The 21,907-nt window shown below is 34.4% G+C and overlaps 1 protein-coding gene across 1 annotated transcript in view; it reads left to right on the top strand.

Moving 5' to 3' along the window:
* Positions 1-19,923, top strand: part of LMBRD1 (LMBR1 domain containing 1) — a 102,681-nt gene extending 82,758 nt beyond the window's left edge. The window contains exons 15-16 of the mRNA XM_045843262.1: positions 19,138-19,229; positions 19,365-19,923. Of these exons, the coding sequence (XP_045699218.1) occupies positions 19,138-19,229; positions 19,365-19,481 (209 nt within the window). The 3' untranslated portion in view covers positions 19,482-19,923. The remainder of the gene's footprint in view (positions 1-19,137; positions 19,230-19,364) is intronic.
* The last annotated feature ends 1,984 nt before the right edge of the window (positions 19,924-21,907 follow it).

Below are 21,907 nucleotides of genomic sequence, written 5' to 3'. Positions count from 1 at the left end.
GGCCCTCTTGTTACTGAATAGTTTGATAAATTTTGGTATCCCTAAGCTGAGATAAAAATTCATACTAAGATCAGAGAAAAGTGTAAGAAATAATTAGGTGACTTGAGATCCATAGGGAACATTCAGGTGGAGATTTTATATAGGCAGTTGGATGTGTATATAAGGAATTCTGAGGGTAGATAGTGAGAAGAGCATGAAGATTCGAAGTCTGAGGAAAATCTAAGGGCAAAACAGGTAAAGAAGGTACAGAGAAAAGTGCGAAAAATGTTAATGATGGAGATAAAAACTAATTGCACTGAATAAAAAGGAATATAAAGTAGTGACTGAGTTTATTTACATTAGTCTTCATAGAAATTCTTTCTAGAGATTGAGAGGGATTGGATGGAAACTATAGAAGGCCTTTTTTTTTTTTAAGATTACGAGAGACTTAGGGATGGCAGGATAAAACTAATGGAGTGGGAGTAGTCACATAAATATATCAAAGGATGAATGAATGATGGGCCAATATAATTCATTTTTTGAGGAGATGATAATTAAGAAAATCAACACAGACTGAGGTGTTAAGGCCAAGATGGAGGCGTAGGTAGATACATTTCACTTCTTTACACAACCAAAAGAAGGATAACAACCAATTTAAAAACAAAAAACAACCAGAACTGCCAGGAAATCAAACTGTATGGAAATCTGGCAATGAAGGAGTTAAAGAGGAAACATTCATCCAGACTGGTGCACCAAGACAAAGAAATATGGCCCAAATGAAAGGGCAAACCAAAACTACAGAAAAAGAACTAAGTGACGAGGTGATAGACAACCTATTAGATGCAGAGTTCAAAACACTGGTAATCCGGATGCTCACAGGAATGATCGAGTATGGTCACAAAATAAAGGAAGAAATTAAGGCTTTACAAAGTGAAATAAAGAAAAGCATACAGGGAAACAACAGTGAAGGGAATGAAACTGGGACTCAAATCAAGGATTTGGAACAGAAGGAAGAAATAAACATTTAACCAGAACAGAATGAAGAAACAAGCATTCAAAAAAATGAGAAGAGGCTGAGGAACCTCTGGGACAACTTTAAACATTCCAATATCCAAAGCATAGGGGTGCCAGAAGGAGAAGAGAAAGAGCAAAAAATTGAAAACTTATTTGAACAAATAATAAAGGAAAACTTCCCCAGTCTGGCAAAGGAACTAGACATGCAGGTCCAGGATGCTCAGAGAGTCTCAAAGAAGTTGGATCCAAGAGGAAGCACACCAAGGCTCATCATAATGACATCAGCCAAGATTAAAGATAAGGAGAGGATCTTAAAAGCAGCAAGAGGAAGGAGACAGTTACCTACAAAGGAGTGCCCATAAGACTATCATATGATTTCTCAAAAGAAACCTTACAGGCAAGAAGGGGCTGGAAAGAAGTATTCAAAGTCATTAAAGGCAAGGAGCTACATCCTAGATTATTCAGCAAAGCTATCATTTACAGTGGAAGGGCAGATTAAGTGCTTCTAGACAAGGTAAAGCTAGCAGAGTTCATCATCACCAAGCCCTTATTATATAAAATGTTAAAGGGACTTATCTAAGAAAAAGAAGATGATCAAAAATATGAACAGCAAAATGGCAGCAAACACAGCTATCAACAACTACACCTAAAAAACAAAATCAAAATCAAAAACAAACTAAGCAAACAACTAGAACAGCAACAGAATCACAGAAATGGAGATCACATGGAGGGTTATCAGTGGAGAGGTGGATAGGGGGAGAATAGGAGAAAAGATACAGAGAATAAGAAGCATAATTGGTAGATACAAAATAGATAGGGGGAGGTTTAGAATAGTATGAGAAATGGAGAACCGAAGAACTTAGATGTATAACCCATGGACATAAACTAAGGTGGGGAAATGCTGGTGGAAGCAGGGGTACAGGGCAGAGGGGAATAAAGAGAAAAAATTGGGACAACTGTTACAGCATGAGCAGTAAAATACACTTGAAAAAAAGAATGCTTTTTCAAGATTGCAAGGAAGGAAGCAATGAAATGAACTCAGTGAGGGTGGGCAAGAAGTTGGCATTTCTGTATGATTGCCTCAGTTTTCTGTGAAATGTTAAGCTTATGTCATCTGCTGAAAACTGAAGGGGTAGAGGGCACAAAAATTGAAAAAAGTAGCAAAAGTTTTGGATAGACTGTGAAGGTGAATGGAAGAGGGATCTGACCAAAGGAAGCTAAAGTAGAGCTAGATAAATATATCAAGGGACAGAGATGAAATTATTAATTTATATTTTTGTTGAGCAGATCTGTATGATTATATTCCATCAGTGCGTAGGTTGTCTGAGGAAGGTGACTTAAGATTGAAGTAGGATGGAAAGCAAAGGACAAGGTGAGAGGTAGGGAATAAAGTGACCAACCACAGAGTCCAAAGGCTGAAACTGGGAGAAAAGGACAAGATATGGAAAAACAGATATGGTAGGGATGCCTCTTTTTGCCTGAAGAAATAATAGTAAAGTATTTCTAGTATAAATATACTTGACTTTCCAGTTCTGCTTTTTAATGATTTTAGTCCCTGATTTTTTACTTTTTTTTTTTTTTAAATGTGCATACATGTACCTCACAAATAGGGTTCATCGTTAAAATGTTTGGGCTGTCATTTTTACTGAGTGCAAGTAGAATGAAAAAATTCCTGTTGAGTTGATTTGTAATTTTTGAAGAGGACAGTGATCCTGAAGATCTAAAATAGATTCTGTTTAAGTTCTTGCAGTAGTAGTGAAACTTTAACAACAACAAAAAATCAGGATTTCAGAATTATGTTGCACCTAACGTAAAATGGGCTTTAAAAATGCCTTTAGGTGAGTGAATTTGTATTACGGATCAATAAGCTTTAGTCCAGTGATACTTGACAATAACTTTTTTATGAATCACACTCAGCATTTTTCTTTTTCAGTCTAATCTAATTTACAGTGCTTAAAATGACCTCCTTTGAACTGTTTAATACTTAATCATTTCAGTTGACTTATCCTTTGAAATATTACTTTGCAGTACAAAAACATACCCTTTAGGTTTGTGGATTTGATTTATATTTTTCAACTTTTTTCTGTTATCAGTCTTATCTGCAGATTTAGTTTTACCTGTGCATAGTTGGAAGAGAATGATAGAAATATGATCATTGAATTTGGAGTGGCAGGGTAGATTATTTTTAAAGAGAATACTTTAAATAAAAATAATGATGGAGAGAAATGAAGAAGCAAATTAAAGTACAAGATTTGATATATGGGTGGAGATGGAGTGGAATGTGTGGTGATGGACTCGTGTGACAATATTTATTTAAACATGAACTAGAAAATCTCAGCATGCAGAGAATAAAAATCAACACTATTGTTTGTGACACTTTGGTGGGAACATTTGATTTGAGTAGATGACGCTATAAATATAAGTACCTGTGGCACTGGATGGCATCTTTGTTGTGTGTCTGTTGTAAATAACATAATTTTGGAGAATAGTTTTAGATTTAGAAACAAAAATTATAATTTACTTATAATTCACTTATAGTTTAAGTGGTATACTTAAAATTATTTCTGAAAACTATTAAAGCATGATTTCTAATACTACATATATTGATCAATTTTAAGTACATTTTTAAGTAATATTATGTTTATATAAATACTTGGTGTTGTCTGGCATTTATTAAACATATGGAAAAGATTACTGAAACCCTAGTTTTCAGTGTATAATGTTTATCATTCAAAAGAGGATTATTCACCTAAAAATAGTTGAGGTTCTTTGTATTTAAAATAACATCTTAAAGAATAGAACAATTTAGCAAATTTATAAAGAATGCCTATTGTACTGTCTTTACAAAGTTCTCTTAAAATGAGAATACTTAATTTACTTTTAACAGGTAATGCATAGTATATATGTAAAAAGTGAGTCAACTGGGGAAATTAGAAATTATTTTAAATTTTATGTGCCATTATAGCAAAAGGATCTTTGCATTTCTAGTTTTATATTCTCTAATTGCTACTTAATCTGCTGTGTTAATGGGAATAAAATAGTTTAAAAAACAGAGTTATTAAAAGTAACATAAATAGGCATAATTATTTGAGTCAAAATAGGAAGATGGAAGATCATTGTTCCCTAATGGGGAAACATAACAGCCATTGTAAGTACTGGGGTGGATTTTTGGAGGGAAAGTGTCAGAGAAAGTGTAAGTGTCAACACTTACAGCCCCTGCCTTCCGAAAGCATGCAGCTTAATGGATTTGGATCTGAAAATAAATAATGGTAATAGCAGGAAAAGTAAATAGCAAGCTGTGTTGAAATTATAAGTGAAATACTGTAGGAAATAAAAAGGGGATAATGATTTATTCTGCCCAGAACATTTTAACTGAGCCCAGAAGCATAAAATAAATCTAAGTAAACAAACTGAAAACACTGAGGATATTCTAAGCTGAAAAAAACCTTCATTAACCAGGCATACAGACATGTATATATTTGGCAAGTTATTGTAACAGCCAACTGTGGCGGGAGCATTACATATTTGGGGAGTACAGTGAGGGACAAAGCAAGGTAATATGTTTTGAATGATCATTTTTTAAAATTCATGAATCCAAAGTCTTCTCCTGTTCTGTTTCTTTTAACTCTTCTTGAAGTAAACTTGTATTGCTTTTATTTTTAGAATTTATCAGTTATAATTGACTTACCATTTATATTAGTTTTAGGCATACAACATGGTGACCAGACATTTGTATAACTTAACAGTTATCACCCTAATAAGAAACTTTTGTTTTCTTATTTGTATATTAAAGTGGGAATGAAATGATATGTATATATCAAACTTAATTTTGGGGAGGTTATTCTGATGAAGTATATTTGTTCATATGTATAGATAGACTTAGAATAATCAAATGATATATAACTTTAGATTTTAACTTTAGGATCTAATTTTACAAGGACAAATGTTTTTTTAAGATGACTCAAGTTAGTAGATGATGCTTGAATAAAAACTGATGTGTTAAGCTAAAGTACATGAATTATTTAAGCAGATTGAAAACTAAAATGCTAGTGCAAGATAATCATATATAGGAAGTACAAAGGGGAAAAGTGATAATTATTTTAAATAACTAATGTTAAGGAAAAATTAATAAAGTAAAATGCACATCAGTGTCTTGGAAAATGGTTGAACACTAAGTTCTGGAATAAACAAGCCTGTGAATGATTCAAAATACATTCCTCTATAAATAAAACTTGTTTGCCAAGCTGTTTTACCTTTGACAGCAGTAAACAGGTTGACCTGTTTCCACAGAACCTCTAGAACCTATTCTTCTGAAAACATTGATCTAAGATATTATGTCAGAGATAGAGAATGTTTTTCCCTTTCATTTTCTGTATAAGAATTATAAAAATGGGAATAAAGGCCATAAAGAGACACGTAATTTATAAACAGTTTTAAAAATATAAACTAGAATGTGAAAATAAGAAAACAGAACCTGTAGAAGGTCATCTGAATAGTTAATCCCCCTTTTGTCAGATGCAGAAACTAAGATCCTAACACAGAAATTAAAAGTTCACAGATAGTATGAGATGACTTTAATGCAAGTGTCCTAATTCTGAGTGTCTTTTTTTCTACATTTAACATTTTAGTGTTTTGTTTGCATCATCTGTCCTTTAAATTTTAAAAATAAAATGGCATTACCGCTTTTTTAATATAAAGGAAGTAATCATTTCAAACTATGAAGGAATGAAATTCACTGATAATATAAAGGCAAACTAGAAGCTACAAGGTTATTGGAGAAACATGAGAGTCTAGGAAGCAAGAGAGAAACCAGAATGCTATAACATTATAGTGTCCAAGAGCGTGTGTGTCCAAAGGTCAGGAGTATCAGAGCTTCAAGGACAGATTTAGCAACTAGCAAATCTTAAACTTTTAAGAATGAAGCTTTTTTAAAAAAATTGTATTTTATTGTATTTTTCTCCATTACCATTTGTCCCCTTATACTCCCCTCCTCCCCTGACAATCACCGCACTATTGTTCTTGTCCATGAGTCCTTTTTCCTTTTGGCTCATCCTTTCCATCCTTAACCTCCCCTCACCCCTCAGCTGTCATCCTGCTCTCTATCTATGAGTCTCTATTTTGCTCATTAGTTCAGTTTATTCATTAGATTCCACATATGAGTGAAATCATATGGTATTTGTCTTTCTCTGACTGGCTGATTTCACTTAGCATAATGTTCTCCAGGTCCATTCATACTGTCACAAAGGATAAAATTTTCTTTTTTTACAGTCAAGCAGTATTCCATTGTGTAAATGTATCATAGCTGTTTTATCCACTCATCTACTGATGGACATTTGGGCTGCCTCTAGATCTTGGTGATTGTAAATAATGCTGCAATGAACATTGGGGTGCTTATGTTCTTTCAAATTAGTGTTTTGGGTTTGTTCAAATACATTCCCAGAAGTGGGATTGCTGGGTCAAAAGGCAGATCTATTTTTAATTTTGGGGGGTATCTCCATACTGCTTCCACAGTGCCTTCATCAATCCACATTCCCACCAACAGTGCAAAACGGTTTCTCTTTCTCCTTGCCAGCACTTATTGTTTATTGATTTATTGATGATAGCCAATCTGACAGGTGTGAGGTGATAACTCATTGTGGTTTTAATTTGCATTTCTCTGATGATTAGTGTCTGTTGGCCATCTGTATGTCCTCTTTGGAGAAGTGTCTATTCAGGTCTTTTGCCCAAGTTTTAATTGGGTTGTTTGTTTTTTTTTTTTTTGGTGTTGTTTTGTAAATTTTTATAAACTTAGGATATTAATGTCTTATCAGATGTATTGCCAATTAATATTCAATAGAGGTAGCAAGCACATACAATGGGCTAAAGATAGTTTATTCAATAAATGGTATTGGAAAAATTGGACAGATATATGTGCAAAAAATAAAACTAGACCACCTTCTTATACCACACACAATAATAAATTCAAAATGGATCAAAGACTTAAATGTTAGACCCCAAGCCATAAAAATCCTACAAGGAAACATAAGCAGCAAAATCTTGGACATTGCTTATAACAATATTTTATGGGGTATATCTCCCCAGGCAAGGGAAACAAAAGAAAATATAAACAAATGGGACTACATCAAACTAAAATCTTTTTGCACAGCAAAGGAAAACATCAACAAAATAAAAAGACAACCCACACAATGGGAGGACATATCTGAAGGACGAAGTTTTAGTAGGGTAATATGGGCTGTAGTAGTAGAGAATTAAGTGAAAAGATTTAACAATGAGGGAAATTCCTTATCTTCATGTAGTTTTTGTCTGGGATTTTTACCATGCTTTCTAAATAGATTTTAAGAATGCCACATGTTAAGTGGCTTGTAAACTAAAAGTACATAGATATTACTTTAAGTTGCATATAAATGTAATTTTTAGTATGAGATCATTTTAAAGTGCATTCAGAAACTTGCTATTGGGCTAAGTTCTCTTTAGTCTTTTTGCAAAGTGAATGTTTTCTTAATTCTACATATCTTTTTCCCTAACTCATGCATTGAGGGAGAACAGAGTTTAGGTTTGGATATTTTTGATTGAGTCATTCATTAAATATCAGGTGGACATCTTATATCGGCAGTTGGGTTGGATGTGGAGGTCAGAGAAGTTTATGCTGGCTTGGTCAGGGGAAGATGGGGGAGTAAAGCTGTGAGATTAGGTGAGAAATTAGCAAGATAAGTTTAAGTGAAGAAGAGGTACAAGAATAAGTTCTGTGACTGTTCATTGTTAAGAGGTTAAAAAGAAGAGCAACTAGCAAAGGGGAAGTAAGAAGGAACAACCAGTGAGATAGGAGGAAAAATAGATTAATGTAGTTTCCTGTAAGCGCAAGGAAGAATGATCAACTATTTCAAGAGCTGCGGTTTGGCAAATGAAAATGGAGAGACTATTCAAAGATATTATTACAATAGGAAAAGGGGGACTATTGCAATAGGGAGAACTCTCTGACTATGACATCTTCAAACGTTTCAAAGGTGAGACAGAAAGGGGCTTTTCTTCTCCAGGAAGAAAACAAGGCCAGAAAGAACCAGTTAGTTACAGGGTGAGATAATCAGTGAATGTTTTTCCCTGAGGTCAGCCAGAAGGGGTTGTTCTGGAAGGAGCTCAGACTATGAGCAGGGCAGACTTCAAGGGCCTGGGGCACAAGAGATTAACAAAAGTTTAAGTCAAATCAAGAATTGTGTTTCCACTGAACCATACACTTGGCACATTACATTCTGAGGAATACAGAACAGTTTAGATCCACAAAGAACATTAAAAATTTCAGCAATTAAACCTCTTTTCTAAAGGCATATACTATTTTAAAATTTACTGAAGAATTTAAAAAATATTGTAAAATAAATAACCCACCAATTTAAATGCAAAATGGTGTTCTGTATTTGGTGATATACTCCATCTTTCTTAAACAATTTAAGATTTTTATATAAATTCTTCACCTGTATTTTTCAATAGATCATTTTTTCTATTGTATGTGAACCTTTTGCTTTGAAAACTATGAGCTGAAACAGGTGAATTTTGTGATCTAAGTAGTTTCTTGTGGTAGTGTCAGCAACCTAGATTTCTTCTTTCTGGTCATTTTCCAGATTTACTCTGTTAACTCCACCATGTTGTCCATTCCATATGGACAAGTAGCATATTTTAAAATTTCTAATAGACTGTCTAAAGTCTTAAACTATTCCCCAGTACCGAACAGTAAATTTTAAAGGGCTTTAATCCCACAAAAGGTGGGGAACTGACACCAAAATGATGTCGCTAATGTTGACCAGTTCTGGACACAGACTCACTTCCCAGCCCATAGGTTAAATAATACTGAGAACAAGCAAAAGTCATTTATCTGCTTACTCCAGGAAATAAAAAAAAAAATAGTTTATTTATCAAGATTACTTGCTCAGTAAGACTTGTTTCAAGATATCTCATTACATTGTGTCCATCAATCCAAAACTTGTAAATTTAGTTCAATTCTAACCAGTTCCCCACCTTGTAAGATATTGATTAAAGTGGCGCAGCCCACTCCAACCTTATAAGCCTTATAATTATTCCCTGTCTTTCCCTTTCTTATACTCCCTCATTGCCGTCTAAATAAGCTTAGCTACACCAGAACAGTGAGGATTGCTAGTGGTGGTTTGCAGAATTGACAGTTGACAGTGAAGAAGCCTAACTGTGCTGCCGAATAAGAGGGGATTCAATATTTTAATCAAGTATCAGAATCTTAAATGTCTGTCTTATTTTCTAACTGCCAACTAGTTTAGCTGTGTGGAAGTGCATGTCCTGTCAACCCCTCAAAACCAAGATTGGACTTTCCTTTCCTCTTCCATTTATCCTCATATCAGGGGGTGGAAGAAGTTCTGTTCCTTTTCCCTGTCTTAAACATTTCCTTAGATGGAAACCTTGAAATCGTATTCATACTTTCTTGGTTTTTCTAAAAGCTAACCAGTTTCCAAGACTCATCATGGTCAGATCAGAAATAGCAAACAAAAAGAAACAACTGGATGTTTACCCATAGATGAGGATACTTGAAATTATGCCACATACAATATATGTAAGGATATAGCTTTATATGTTTTAACATAAAAATATTTATATGTCATATATAGGAGGTGGAAGAATGTATTACCCATAGATGAGGATACTTGAAATTATGCCACATACAATATATGTAAGGATATAGCTTTATATGCTTTAACATAAAAAAATATATATGTCATATATAGGAGGTGGAAGAATGTATTTATTAATTCTTTTTTATGCTTTTGTGGCATAAATCATCTAAAAGTCTAGCTGTACCTCAGGAAAATGAAATTTCAAGTAAAGATAAGTAAATATTTACTGTATTTCTTTCATTGTTAATAGTTTTTATAGTTAAAAAACATTGTTAGGCCTTTTTATGGTTAAAAGCAATGAGACAAGATAGTGGCATTCATCTGCCACATAGATACTGATTTTTTAAAAGATTTTATTTATTTACTTCTTAGAGAGAGGGGGAAAGAAGGGAGAAAGAGAGAGAAGACCAGCAGTGTGCAAGAGATACATCAATTGGCTGTGAATCAAACCTGCCACCTTTTGGTTCATAGGCTGGTTCTCAGTCCACTGAGCCACACCAGCCAGGGCAGATACTGATTTTAGAGAGGACTTTTTTCCTTATAGTTTGTTGAAAGTAGGATTGGCAGATAGTTACTGAGACTTTGAAAAAACTAAATTCTTAATTCTTGATACCATCTTTTTCTTAGAATATGGAATATTTCTACTTGAACTTCTGAGGTTTCAAGGAAATTTTATTTAGAAATCTAAGTAAATAAGCAATACTACTCCAGCACTTAACACTGTCACTAACAATGCATTCAGGTTAATTTTTTACTCTCCAACCCATGCTTTGACCTCTAAGTAAAAAAAAAAAAAAAGTTGAAAAAATGTGTTTTGTAGGAGAGACTTCTATTTAAAACCAGTGTTATTAAAGGAGTTACTATAATAGCTGACATTTGATTTTTCATTTATACAGTTATAAATAAAATGTTCTTTTTTTCCGGTTACACATTTTTATTTTTTAATTTTTTCCCTTTTTATTGAATTTACTGGGTGACACTGGTTAGCAAAATTATACAGGTCTCAGGTGCACAATTCCACAACACACCAACTGTACACTGTTGTGTGTTCACCACCCCCTCAAGTCTCTGCCCGTCACCAGTTATCCTCCCTATACCCTCCTTTACTTCCTGCCACCTCTCCCCCTCCCCTGGCAATCACCACACCATTGTCCGTGTCCATGAGTTTTTTTTTTCTTTTTTGTTCAGTCCCTCCACTGCCCCACTCAGCCCCCCAACCCTACCCCTAACAACTATCTGAAATCTTCATATTAATGAAAGCGAATTTTAACAAGCTAAAAATGAAGGTGGTCAATGGGTTTCATTAGAAACTAAACCTGAAGCATTGAGATTAAAAAGTACATCGGTGCTTTGTGATACAGTATTTGTTTGTATCTCCTGTGGTGCCTATGTGCCCAAGTAGATGGTCCATAAAGGTAATTTGAAATAAAAACAGTCCTTGACTCTGCGTTTGTTTAAAAGACAGGTTTAAATGTGGATTATTAATTTAATACCTCCTACCTTGTATTAAGTGAAGCTAATAATTTTAACTTTCTAGAATTTTGTAACAAGAAGGTCCAGTTCAGAAAATGTACATCATTCTTCCCCTCAAACTCAAGAACATGGGGCAGTAGCCTTTAAAAAGTACTGTGTGGTCTTTTGTTTTATAGTCCGCAAATTTGGGGGTGGACATGGGAAAGTTAAAGATAGTTAGATTAGTTTATAAGATGAGGATAAATCAGCTTTGTTAGAATTGTGATAATTTTTGATATCCTTATTTCCCCTTTGTCATTGCAACACAAAAGCTGCTGTAGACAGTACATTATGGATGGCTGTGGCTGTGTTCCAGTAAAACCTAGAAAAACAAGTGCTAGGCTAAATTTACCCATTTGGGTTTTAGCTTGCCAACCCCTGAGACAGATCATAGTAAATCAAGGACAAAAGTAAGTTGACAAGAGGCTTTTGCAGTATCCAGGGAGAGCTTATGGTAGTGGTGAAAGTGGCAAGCAGTGATCAGATTCTGGGTGTATTTTGAAGGTAGAGCTGGTATGATATGCTGAGGAGTTTAGGGTAGGACGTGAGAGAGATCAAGGGTGATGCCCTGGTTTTTTAGAGTTTAGATGCTGTGTTTTTTAGAGTCTTAATTAGAAAATGTTGCTTAATATTTTACATTCTACTTTTGATATTATCTAGAATAATTGTCCTTAAAATCTATTTGCAGCTAATAAGGTTATACTTTCTTTTCTATTTTTTAAAAATTTTGAGTCTGTTCTTGTTTTGTTCTTGGTATTCCTTCATAAATTGAGAACTAGTAAAATAACCTAATAATTTCTCAGTCCCATTTTTGGTCATTGCACACTTTTTCATTAGGTTTCTGTTCTAGCTGAAAGCATGTACATAGTTGTAATATGTGGTTTGTAGCGTTAGGACATTACCTCATGGTCAAGGACTAAAGCAAAATAAAGATGTTAGCCTGTTAGCTATCTAGGGGTAGCCCTAAATGAGCCCAATCTTATGAAAGTAATATACAGAGCCTTGCCTTATTTTGGTAATGTGCGTATGAAAGTGTTTAAAATGCATAGTTCTTGGGGAAGACAGCACAAAATGACTTTGGAGTATACTTACTGACTTCACTGTTTCTTGCACTATTCTTCAAAGCACAGTTACCTTCATTCACTCTTTCTCCACACCTCAGCAGTGTCTAAGGGATGCAGAGTCTGTTTCCACAACAACCCACACGTCTCATCTGAATTACATCTCACATGAATTGCTGTACCTTTCAACTAGCGCTCCACTCTAATCCACTCTACACAGTGCTGTTAGTTTAACTGTTGTGAAGCAGCGGTCATCAAAGTATACGTATGGAAAGCCAAATTTATTGTCCCATAGGTTCTAGGTGGGACGTAGTCAGAAAAAGGGCCTCACTGATACTGGCTGGAACCACCAGCTGCAACAGCCTGATGTGTTGTGTCCACTGCTGCCATTCAGACCAGAAAACTGAGTATTGATCAGAGCACCATTTTTCCTGCTTTTCCTTGAGATCTAGAAAGTTACTTGGTGTTGAAGTTCTTTGCTAGCTGACATTTTGATTGTTTTGCAAAAAGTTCAACTAAGACAATAGAGTGAAGTTAATTAGGTATAAGTTTTCAAGTTTTCTGGATTTTCCAAAGCCACCCTAGGTAATTTTGTGAAACTTCTCAGCCACTTACTCATATTTATAGGTTCTTACTTAAGGTTACTAACTCTTAAAAACATCTACCTTTCATTTTTTTAATCACATGTAGATTTCTTTCTAAATTTAATTCTCAGAAGGTCAGTCTATCCTGTCACTATCTACCACAAGCAGATACTATGTCAATGTCACTTACAAAGACTTCAATACTTAGAAGTTAATGACTCACCCAGAATCTCATGGTACATAAGTGGCAGACTCAAGAATGAAATGTCAGTTTTCTGTTTCTAATTTTAATATTCTCTACCAAACCCCTTAAACTACTGTTATTTTATTAAAAAAAAAGATAAACGGAAAATAATTGTTTGATATTTGACTGGCCTAGGGCAATTAGACTAGTAAATAATAAATCTCATTAATTTCGAGTTCACTGATACAGTTCGAGGTTGTTTCTATAGGTGAGGTGCTAGTGCCTGCCTCTGTAACTCCCTTCTCTAAGTTTTAGATGGCCAATTATAATACAGATGTAACTAGGAGTATTTTTTCTTAAAGAAGCAATACATATTTCAGCACTTTAGAAACACTTTAAATTTAACTTTCAGAGCCAAACACAAACTATGCTAGCTCTTAAAAATAATCACTGTAAAACTCATTCTTTAGTGCAAAAAAATCTGGCAAGTGCTATTTTTATTGACCTGATACAACTTTTATATTTATATTGGGTGGCCAAAAAATCCATTTAGTTTTTTCTGTAAAATAAAAGACACATTTTTCATTTTTACCTATATAATAAAACTATTTCTTTTAGAATTTCTATGGTTTTTGATGTTCAACAGTCTTTTCTTTTTACCCAGCTTCTGCAGTAAGCTTTAGCAAAACATTGATTTAGCTGTATGCCATTTGTTAAATGTTAAGGTAAATATATAACTTTGATTTTATTATGTATTTTAATTTTTATTTGCCCTCCCTTTTTTTATTTGGATGTATATTGCTAGTTTCTCAAATCTTTGTATGTATGTATATTTCATAGGCTATAAACTCATTTGACAGTAAAACCTATGATTAATTAGGGTTTCATTTCCAAACACCTCTTAGATCCAACTTTCCTCTCTATTGTGACAGCTCGTGTTTTCATTTGGAGTGTCTTCTGATTTGGTGAACCTCTTACACTTAGTTCTCACTGTCAAGCTACATTCCACTCATGTAATTCCCTTTCTTAAATTATTTGATAAATAATTTCTAATCATGTCACAATATCATCCAAATTCTTTAGCCAGTATACGGTTAAATATAAATATTCGATAGCAGTAAGACCCTGATCAGAAACCAAAGTTTGCATAATCATGGACAAGCATGAGAAATGAAGTGACATTCTAAATAGTCCAGTGCCTCCTGCCAGTTTGTCACTCGTCAAACAAAATACTTGCTTTAAAATGTATTTGCACATGAGTTTTCTCAAGTGCCTCTCTGTATATGCATATATAATATAAGGATTGATTTTATAAATAAAGCACAGATATAGAGTGTAATTCTAAGTTGATTTCAAGTGAAGATATAACATGATGATGACTTAATTGTAGCTTAAATCACCACAAAATGCTGTTTTTAACAAATATATTTAAAATAGAAGGTGCATTTATCATAATTAATAACTAAAGCTGTCTTAGTAGCAATCAGAATACATCAACAATGACATACTAGTAGTCTAAAAGGAAAAATGAACTATGTAATATAACATTCATTAGGTATATTTATAAATGCTGCTATTACCTGAAAGTAATGGTTTATTTGCACTTGGTTACATATCTAGTTTGATGATAAGTGAGAAGATATGGAGGAAGTGTAGTAGTAGCATGATTCAAAAGTCTGATTTTATTCGTGTTCTCGCAATGCATTTTCTAGGCTTTTAAATTTTTTATTTTTATTTTGTATGGCCATCTTGTGACTAGAAGAGAAATTTTTCATCTGAGCTCCTATTTTTAGTTTTTCTATTGTTAACTGTACTCTTTAGTTTAATTGGAACTTTTATGTGTTTTGTGGAGCAACAGTCAGAAGTCTCCTGAGCACTTCTGATTTTAGAACACAGTCCCTAGATGAAACATCCAGCAACTTAAATTTATTTTGAAGGTCAAAGTTCAAAATACTCACTTAACTTTTTGTAGATAACTGTAGAAACACCTCCTAGATATATGTGATTCAGGTAAGCAGCTGGAAGATGGCAGATGGTAAGGAAGGAAGCTCCCCTCCATTTTTCACTGTGGAATCTTTGCCAGAGTATAAAATATATGTGTGGGACTTATTAACCAAAATTCTTCAATGGCCATGACACTAAATGTAAACATATGTACATATAAAGATAACTGTAAAAAACTGATACATACTGGGTGTGTGGATTTATGGTCTAGTGTCATTTTTTTCAACAGTAAAGCAGAACACTAACAATGATTTTACCTTTTTATTTTAGAAGGCTTGTATTAAATCTATGTTAAAATGGTGGACATGTGATAGAAAAACAATGGGATAGAAAAAATACTTGGTTTGTGTGAGTGTGTATGTGTGAGTGGTGGAAAAAGAATCAGTGGGTCTGAGGCAATTTAAAATGTCACTGAGTGGCTTATTAGACCTCTGGGAAAAATCACTTACATTTACTTGCTCTGCCAGCTCCATCTTTACTTGTAATCCCTGATCTGGCCCTGAAATTTTGAATTTAGTCAAGCTCTGACTTCCCAAATATCTTTAAGTATGAAAATGAGTAATAAAAATTTTACTTTTAAAGTTTATAGTGTTAACAGTGTTTAGAAGGGTGAGTGATTTTTTTCAAACAAGTTTATACTTGTATAGTGGAGCTCATGTCATGCCTAAACAATGGGAGATACTGTTCTTGATTTTTAAATAATTGTAAATGGGCATTTTTTTATAAGCCACAGTCTGTCTTCATTTTTGAAACATTCACATTGGTTATTTTTATTTAAAGGTATATAACTATTTAGCAGGTTATCTGTTACTAAATTATACACATTTGAATTTCAATAAATTCATTTGTATCTGTTTTGATTTTAAAGAAAGAAAAATAATGAACATGTACAAAATAGTCATCATACTAATGCCTAAGTAATTATTTTTCATACTGTTCTTGGATGTGCACTTTTAAAATCTTCAGATTAGTTGTTCTTCTTGCTAACATTTGAGGATCTCTTGAGAATTGTGTTCTTTAACATGGGTTAGTTATACCCTGAAAGAAATAAAGAAGAAAATTAATCTTAACTGTCACTTTGCATGAGGGTTTTGATATATAGTTGGCTTTATTTGTGTTTTCATATTCATGGATTCAACTATCTGTAGATCAAAAATATTTTCAAAAAAATACCATTGAAAGTTCTGAAATCAAAACCTGAATTTGCCATGTGGTGAGCACTGTGCAGAATCCATGTGATTGAAGTGAGGTGTAGGTGTACCCTGCTGTAGCCTACATGCAAATGCAGGTTATATGCAATACTGTGTCATTTTATATAAGGGACTTGAGCATCTCAGATTTTGGTATCTGCAGGGGTCTTGAAACCAATCCTCTGTGTTTACCAAAGGACACCTGTACCTCGTTTGTTCTTTAGAATGACCCTGTAAGAAACTCTGGTGCCCACTCACAGGCCAGAGAAGTGGCCAAATGGTATTTGACACCAAGTCTGTCACAGTCTGAGCTCGTCAAAGACTTCACTATGCTGGACATCTTATACTTTCATTTTATTTATTTATTTATTTATTTATTTATTTTTAGAAAGGGAAGGGAGACAGAAAGAGAGAGGGGAAAGAGAGAGAGAGAGAGAGAGAGAGAGAGAGAGACAGAGACAGAGAGACAGACAGACAGACAGACATCAATGTGCAGTTGCTGGGGGCCATGGCCTGCAACCCAGGCATGTGCCCTGGCTGGGAATCGAACCTGCTATACTTTGGTTCGAAGCCCGCACTCAATCCGCTGAGCTATGCCAGCCAGGATTATACTTTCATTTTTGAAACACATGCAAATGTCTTATTTTGACACCCATGGAATCTTGTCAGATTTTAGTCAAAAGAATTGGAAAATATATTATTTAGTAATATAATTTTTAAATAAAATACCCCTTTTTATTTCTTTTTCATTTTAACTTTTTGAATTTTTTTATTGTTCAGTTACAGTTGTCCCCATTATTTCCCCATTATTCTCCCCTGCCTTACCCACGCCCACCTGCCACGTTCAGTCCTCTCACCCTTCCCCGTTGTCCTTGTCCATGAGTCCTTTATACATGTTCTTTGACCTGACCCCTCCCCTTCTTTCCCCCATTATCCCCTGCTCTCCCCCACCCACCCCCTCTGGTCACTGTCAGTTTGTTCTTTAGAAATTTGGTTTGCTTCAATAATAATTGAGTGTCAGGCACTCTGATAGGTTCTTTGGAATACACAGGCTTATCTAATTGAAAAAGTGCTTATTTGAAGTGGCATATTGCTATGAAGAAAGATCTGTAATGGAGGTGAGAATAACATGCAGTGAGAGCAGGATAAATGAGTAACGAGTGTCCTGTCTGGGAGTCTCTGCTGCTTGACTGAACTCCCAGTGTAATCTTGGGTGCTGTTCACTGTAGGAGAGGAGGGAAACATTTGTTCAGCCACTGCTACATCAAGCCTTTTTGTTTTTTCTTAGGGAGCCTGAATATTCATTCTAGATTTTTCTGTTGAGAAAGAGAGCAAAGAATATGAAGGAGGCCCTTGAAGTATCAATAGGTTAGCTTTAGATCCATGGTCCTTGCATATGAAAAGAAGTTGCTTCTCTATTAAACTGCTTTGTACAGTTTAGTATTGAGCAATAGAAGTAAATATTGAAGTAAAGTGGAAGGAGTTAGAATAGGTAAGATTTAGAGTATCTAAATATTTCCATAATATCTAAAGCTTTACATAGCTGGTCTTATATTTTGAGAGAATATAATCTAAATGTTACTTTTCAGAAAACCATGTGACAGCCAAAAAATAAAGTGTATTAGATCCTTTGTGTAGTGAACTGGACTACAAAATTCCCTTCAATTTGACATTTTAAGAGAAAATAGTATTTATTTATTGAAACTAAGAAGAGAGTTTATAAAATTAGAAATCAACAGTGTATTTTCTTAGCAATAGCATATGATGTTGGTCTCCTAATTGCATGTAAAATTTTTTACCACTGTGCATTTTGGATAAAAATATGCAGAAATCATAATCTCCTCTGTAATTAATAGACTGAAAAGAAATTACTTTGTAAGATAAGGATTTTCTCTTTTTTTTCCTTTTTAAAAAAAGATTTCATTTATTTTTAGAGAGGGGGGAAGGGAGAGAGAAAGAGGGAGAGAAACATCAATGATATGTGAGAGAAACATAGATCAGTTGCCTCTCCCACATCCCCAGTGGGGGACCTAGCCTATAACCCATGCACATGCCCTGACCAGGAATTGAACCCAGGACTTTGGTTCACAAGCCACTGAACCACTCAGGCCACTGAGCCACACCAGCCAGGGCAAGGATTTTCTTCTGTAATTAATAAAGGCCCTTTGAAATTTGTGAGGTTGGAATCCTATATTCAATGCAGCATATATAATTTCAAGTCAGTTACATTATATTGTGCCACCCAGACCTTTATGAATGGTTTTAATAAACAAGTATTTTCTTAGACATCATTTGCTCGATATATGTCAAGACACATAGAGGATTTTGTAACCTGGTAGAAACAAAGTCTTCGGGTAAAACCAGTATGGCATCTGACACGAATATCAAAATAACCAGTCTGCCACTTTTCCTTTAAGAGGTACATTTTTTTGGGGGGGAGACAAAAGTATATGATTTATTTTTAATTCAAGCTACAATGTTACTTAAAGTTCAGTATGTAATAATTTTTGTATTTTTTTAGGAGAAAAAAGAAAAGCTCAAAGAATTTTTCAGGTTTGAGCTGCTCTAAAAATTGGGAAAGTGCAGCTTACTACTACCACATCTGATAGTCTTTTTCTTTTAATGTTCATTAGGAAAACTTTACCTGTTTTGTTTTAGAACATGTCTGACACTCCTGGTTAAAATGCTGTTTCTATTTTAAATAAATTGAACTACCAATATAATTTTTTTATACATAAGAGCCAGGATTACATTGGTGGCATCTGTTTTTAAAAATATGCTGTATTAGTCGGTAATTCAAACTATAATAGGGGATTGAAAGAAGGGGCTTTGGAGATAGACCTCGATTTCAGTGTCATCTCTAATATTTACTGACTGTTTGACCTTGGTTATTAGTTTTAATAACTTTTCAGATATAGTATTAATAGTTCCTTTCAAAAGAGAAATTATTTCACAATAGTTTTTTATTTGCTTTTATAGATCAGTGTACTGTTACCCGGACCTACCTATTCCTCCACAAGTTCTGGTTCTTTAGTGCTGCCTACTATTTTGGTAACTGGGCCTTTCTTGGGGTAAGTATGGGTATCCCAGGCATTATCTGACCCTTAACTTGTTCGTAGCATAGTAATGCCATTGGATTTTAAATTCAGTATTCTCTGAATGACTTTACATTTGGGAAATAACGTATAGTTTATTTAAATTTACAGGTCTTCTTGATCGGATTAATTGTATCCTGTTGTAAAGGGAAGAAATCAGTGATTGAAGGAGTTGATGAAGATGATTCGGACATAAGTGATGATGAGCCCTCTGTCTGTTCCGCCTGACAGCCTCTGTCTTGCAGATTTATAAAGCTGACTGTAATATCTCATGCATTTTTAAAGTGTTAAACTACATTAGGATGAACTGAATAGCTTTCATCAAAAATGGGAGCATGACTATTAAAAAACTATATTTTTTATGTTTTCTGAAGTAACATTGTATTATAGATAAACATTTAAAATTGCTGTAAAGCACTATGTAAATATAAAACTACCAGCTTTGTGAGGGAATGTTTATGGAATTTTTTTTCTCTAGTATATAATAGTGTTAAATTGATTAAAAATCTCTCAGAATTAATATTCCCTTTTGTCACTTTTTAAAAACAATAAATCACTTGTGTCTGTGCCTTTGGATCTCTGAGTAATGTGGAATTTTAAAGTGTCTATATCTGATTGTCTAAAAATAATATTCACAGTATAGCTGATAAATAAATGTTTCTCTCCTATTCATCTTGTTTTCTATTTTCCACATTAAAACACTAGTGTCATTCAAATAGATTTTATGAACAGATTTCTAGCTATTTGGTTCTGTAAGACCATGACATTCCAAGATGTGTAATATTTTTATTGTTATTAATCAATAACAATAAAGCTATTAACCAATTAGATATTTTCTTACTACCTCTACAATATATAAGGCATATACATTGTTATAGGTAACTAACCTCAAAATTTGTATCCCAGCATAAATGGGAGTATTGTCAGGAATAATTAATCCTAAAAAAAAAAAAATCAGTTTACTGATGAGTTTAAGTTATGGCATCATATTTTTGCCTTAAAGATCTTTTTCATTCTAAAGATTTGGGATTTGCAAAAGATATAAGGAAAGATATATATCATCATTAAAGAATTTTGAGTACATTCTAAATAGGGAGAAATCATCACAAATGATAGCTGAGTTTACTAACTTAAGCAAATTAGAACTCATGAAAAGCACATATTATTTTCTTTGAAATAAAATACCATTAAGTTTCTGTAAAAGACTTAGGAATTAGCAACCATCTCCTACTTAATTCTTCTCTCCCTTAATGTTTGTGGCACATTGCTCTATTCGGAAATTTTGTCTCTCTATATACACCCTCACAGACCAGGTTTGGCTTCTTCAAATGGTATTCACCAAGATTACATTCCCTGCTGCTCTTATTATTTTACATTTTCTTTCTGGGCAATCTCATATACCCCTGGTTCCCATTTTACTTTTCCTGTTAACTAGAAATTACTCCTTCAATTGCAACATGTTGAAAATTGAGCTTTTAACTTTCCGAAGCATACCAAGCCTCCTTCTGTATTCATTTTTTTTTTCTTTTTGATAAATAGTACCAGCACATACCACATTGCCGAAACCAAAAATCCAGATCTCATGTCCTGTGTATACCTGACTCATCAACCAATCAAGTCATGTTGATTTCTGTTTCTTAACTGTCCTTCCATTTGTCCCCCCTTCTCTATTCTTACTGCCACTTGTTGTGTTACAGACTGAAGTGTGCCCCCCCAGAATTCTTATGTTTAAGTGCCAGCCCCCTGCACCTGAGAATATTATTTACTATACTTGGAGGTAGGGCCTATTAAAAGGTAATTCAGGAAATATGAGGCCATTAGGTGGGGCCCTAATCCAATATGGTTGGTGCCTGTCTGTGAAGAGGAAGAGACATCAGGATTTGCACACAGAAAAAAAAACATGGAGAGGAAAGAGGCCATGTGCAAGGGAAGGAGAAAGCCCTCTGGAGAATCCAACCCTGCCAGCAACTTGATGATGGACTTCTCACCTCCAAAACTACAAGAAAACAAATTTCTGTTGTTTAAGCCTTCCAGTTTATGGTATTTTGTTACAGCAACTCTCAAAACGTTGGTTCTTAAACTTCCCCACTGGACTTTCTGCCAAGTCCCAACTCCTTTCACTCTTTCCTCACTGATAAAAAGACAAATCTGAGTGTTTTGTTCCCTTTGTAGTAAGAAGCCTTCAGTTACTTTAGAATGCGATCTGTAAGCCATCACGTCACGTATAAGGTCTTTCTGGAGTGTTTTCTACCTGATCATCCACCTTTCTCTGCCGTCCTCACACTGTGATATGAGCCAAACTAACGAGTGTCTCACTGTTACCTAAATGGCTCTGATTTCTCACATCCTCACTCTGCTGAACTTCCTTCTGCCTATGATGTTCTGCCTTTCCTCCTGTGTCCTAAGAAAATCCTTATTTTTCCTATCTCAACCTTAGCATTGTCCCCTCAGATACCATGCCTGTAAGTCTCCCAGGCAAAGTTGGGTAGTTTATCCTATTAATAGAGCATCCTGTACAGTGTTGTGGTTTATTGCTTTTTTTTTGGCCTCTTTCCAGGCCTGTAAGGCTTTGAGCACATCTGTTTCTTCACTTTGGGCCTGGCGCCTAGAGTAGCAGGGCACCAGGCCCTCAGTTAACAGGTGAATCTGCTGGT

Source organism: Phyllostomus hastatus, unplaced genomic scaffold, assembly GCF_019186645.2.
Source record: "Phyllostomus hastatus isolate PE091 unplaced genomic scaffold, TTU_PhHast_1.1 phas_contig_40, whole genome shotgun sequence".
NCBI classification, from domain to species: domain Eukaryota; kingdom Metazoa; phylum Chordata; class Mammalia; order Chiroptera; family Phyllostomidae; genus Phyllostomus; species Phyllostomus hastatus.
The sequence above is the reverse complement of the archived record's forward strand: the minus strand, read 5'-3'. Positions and strand labels throughout refer to the sequence as shown.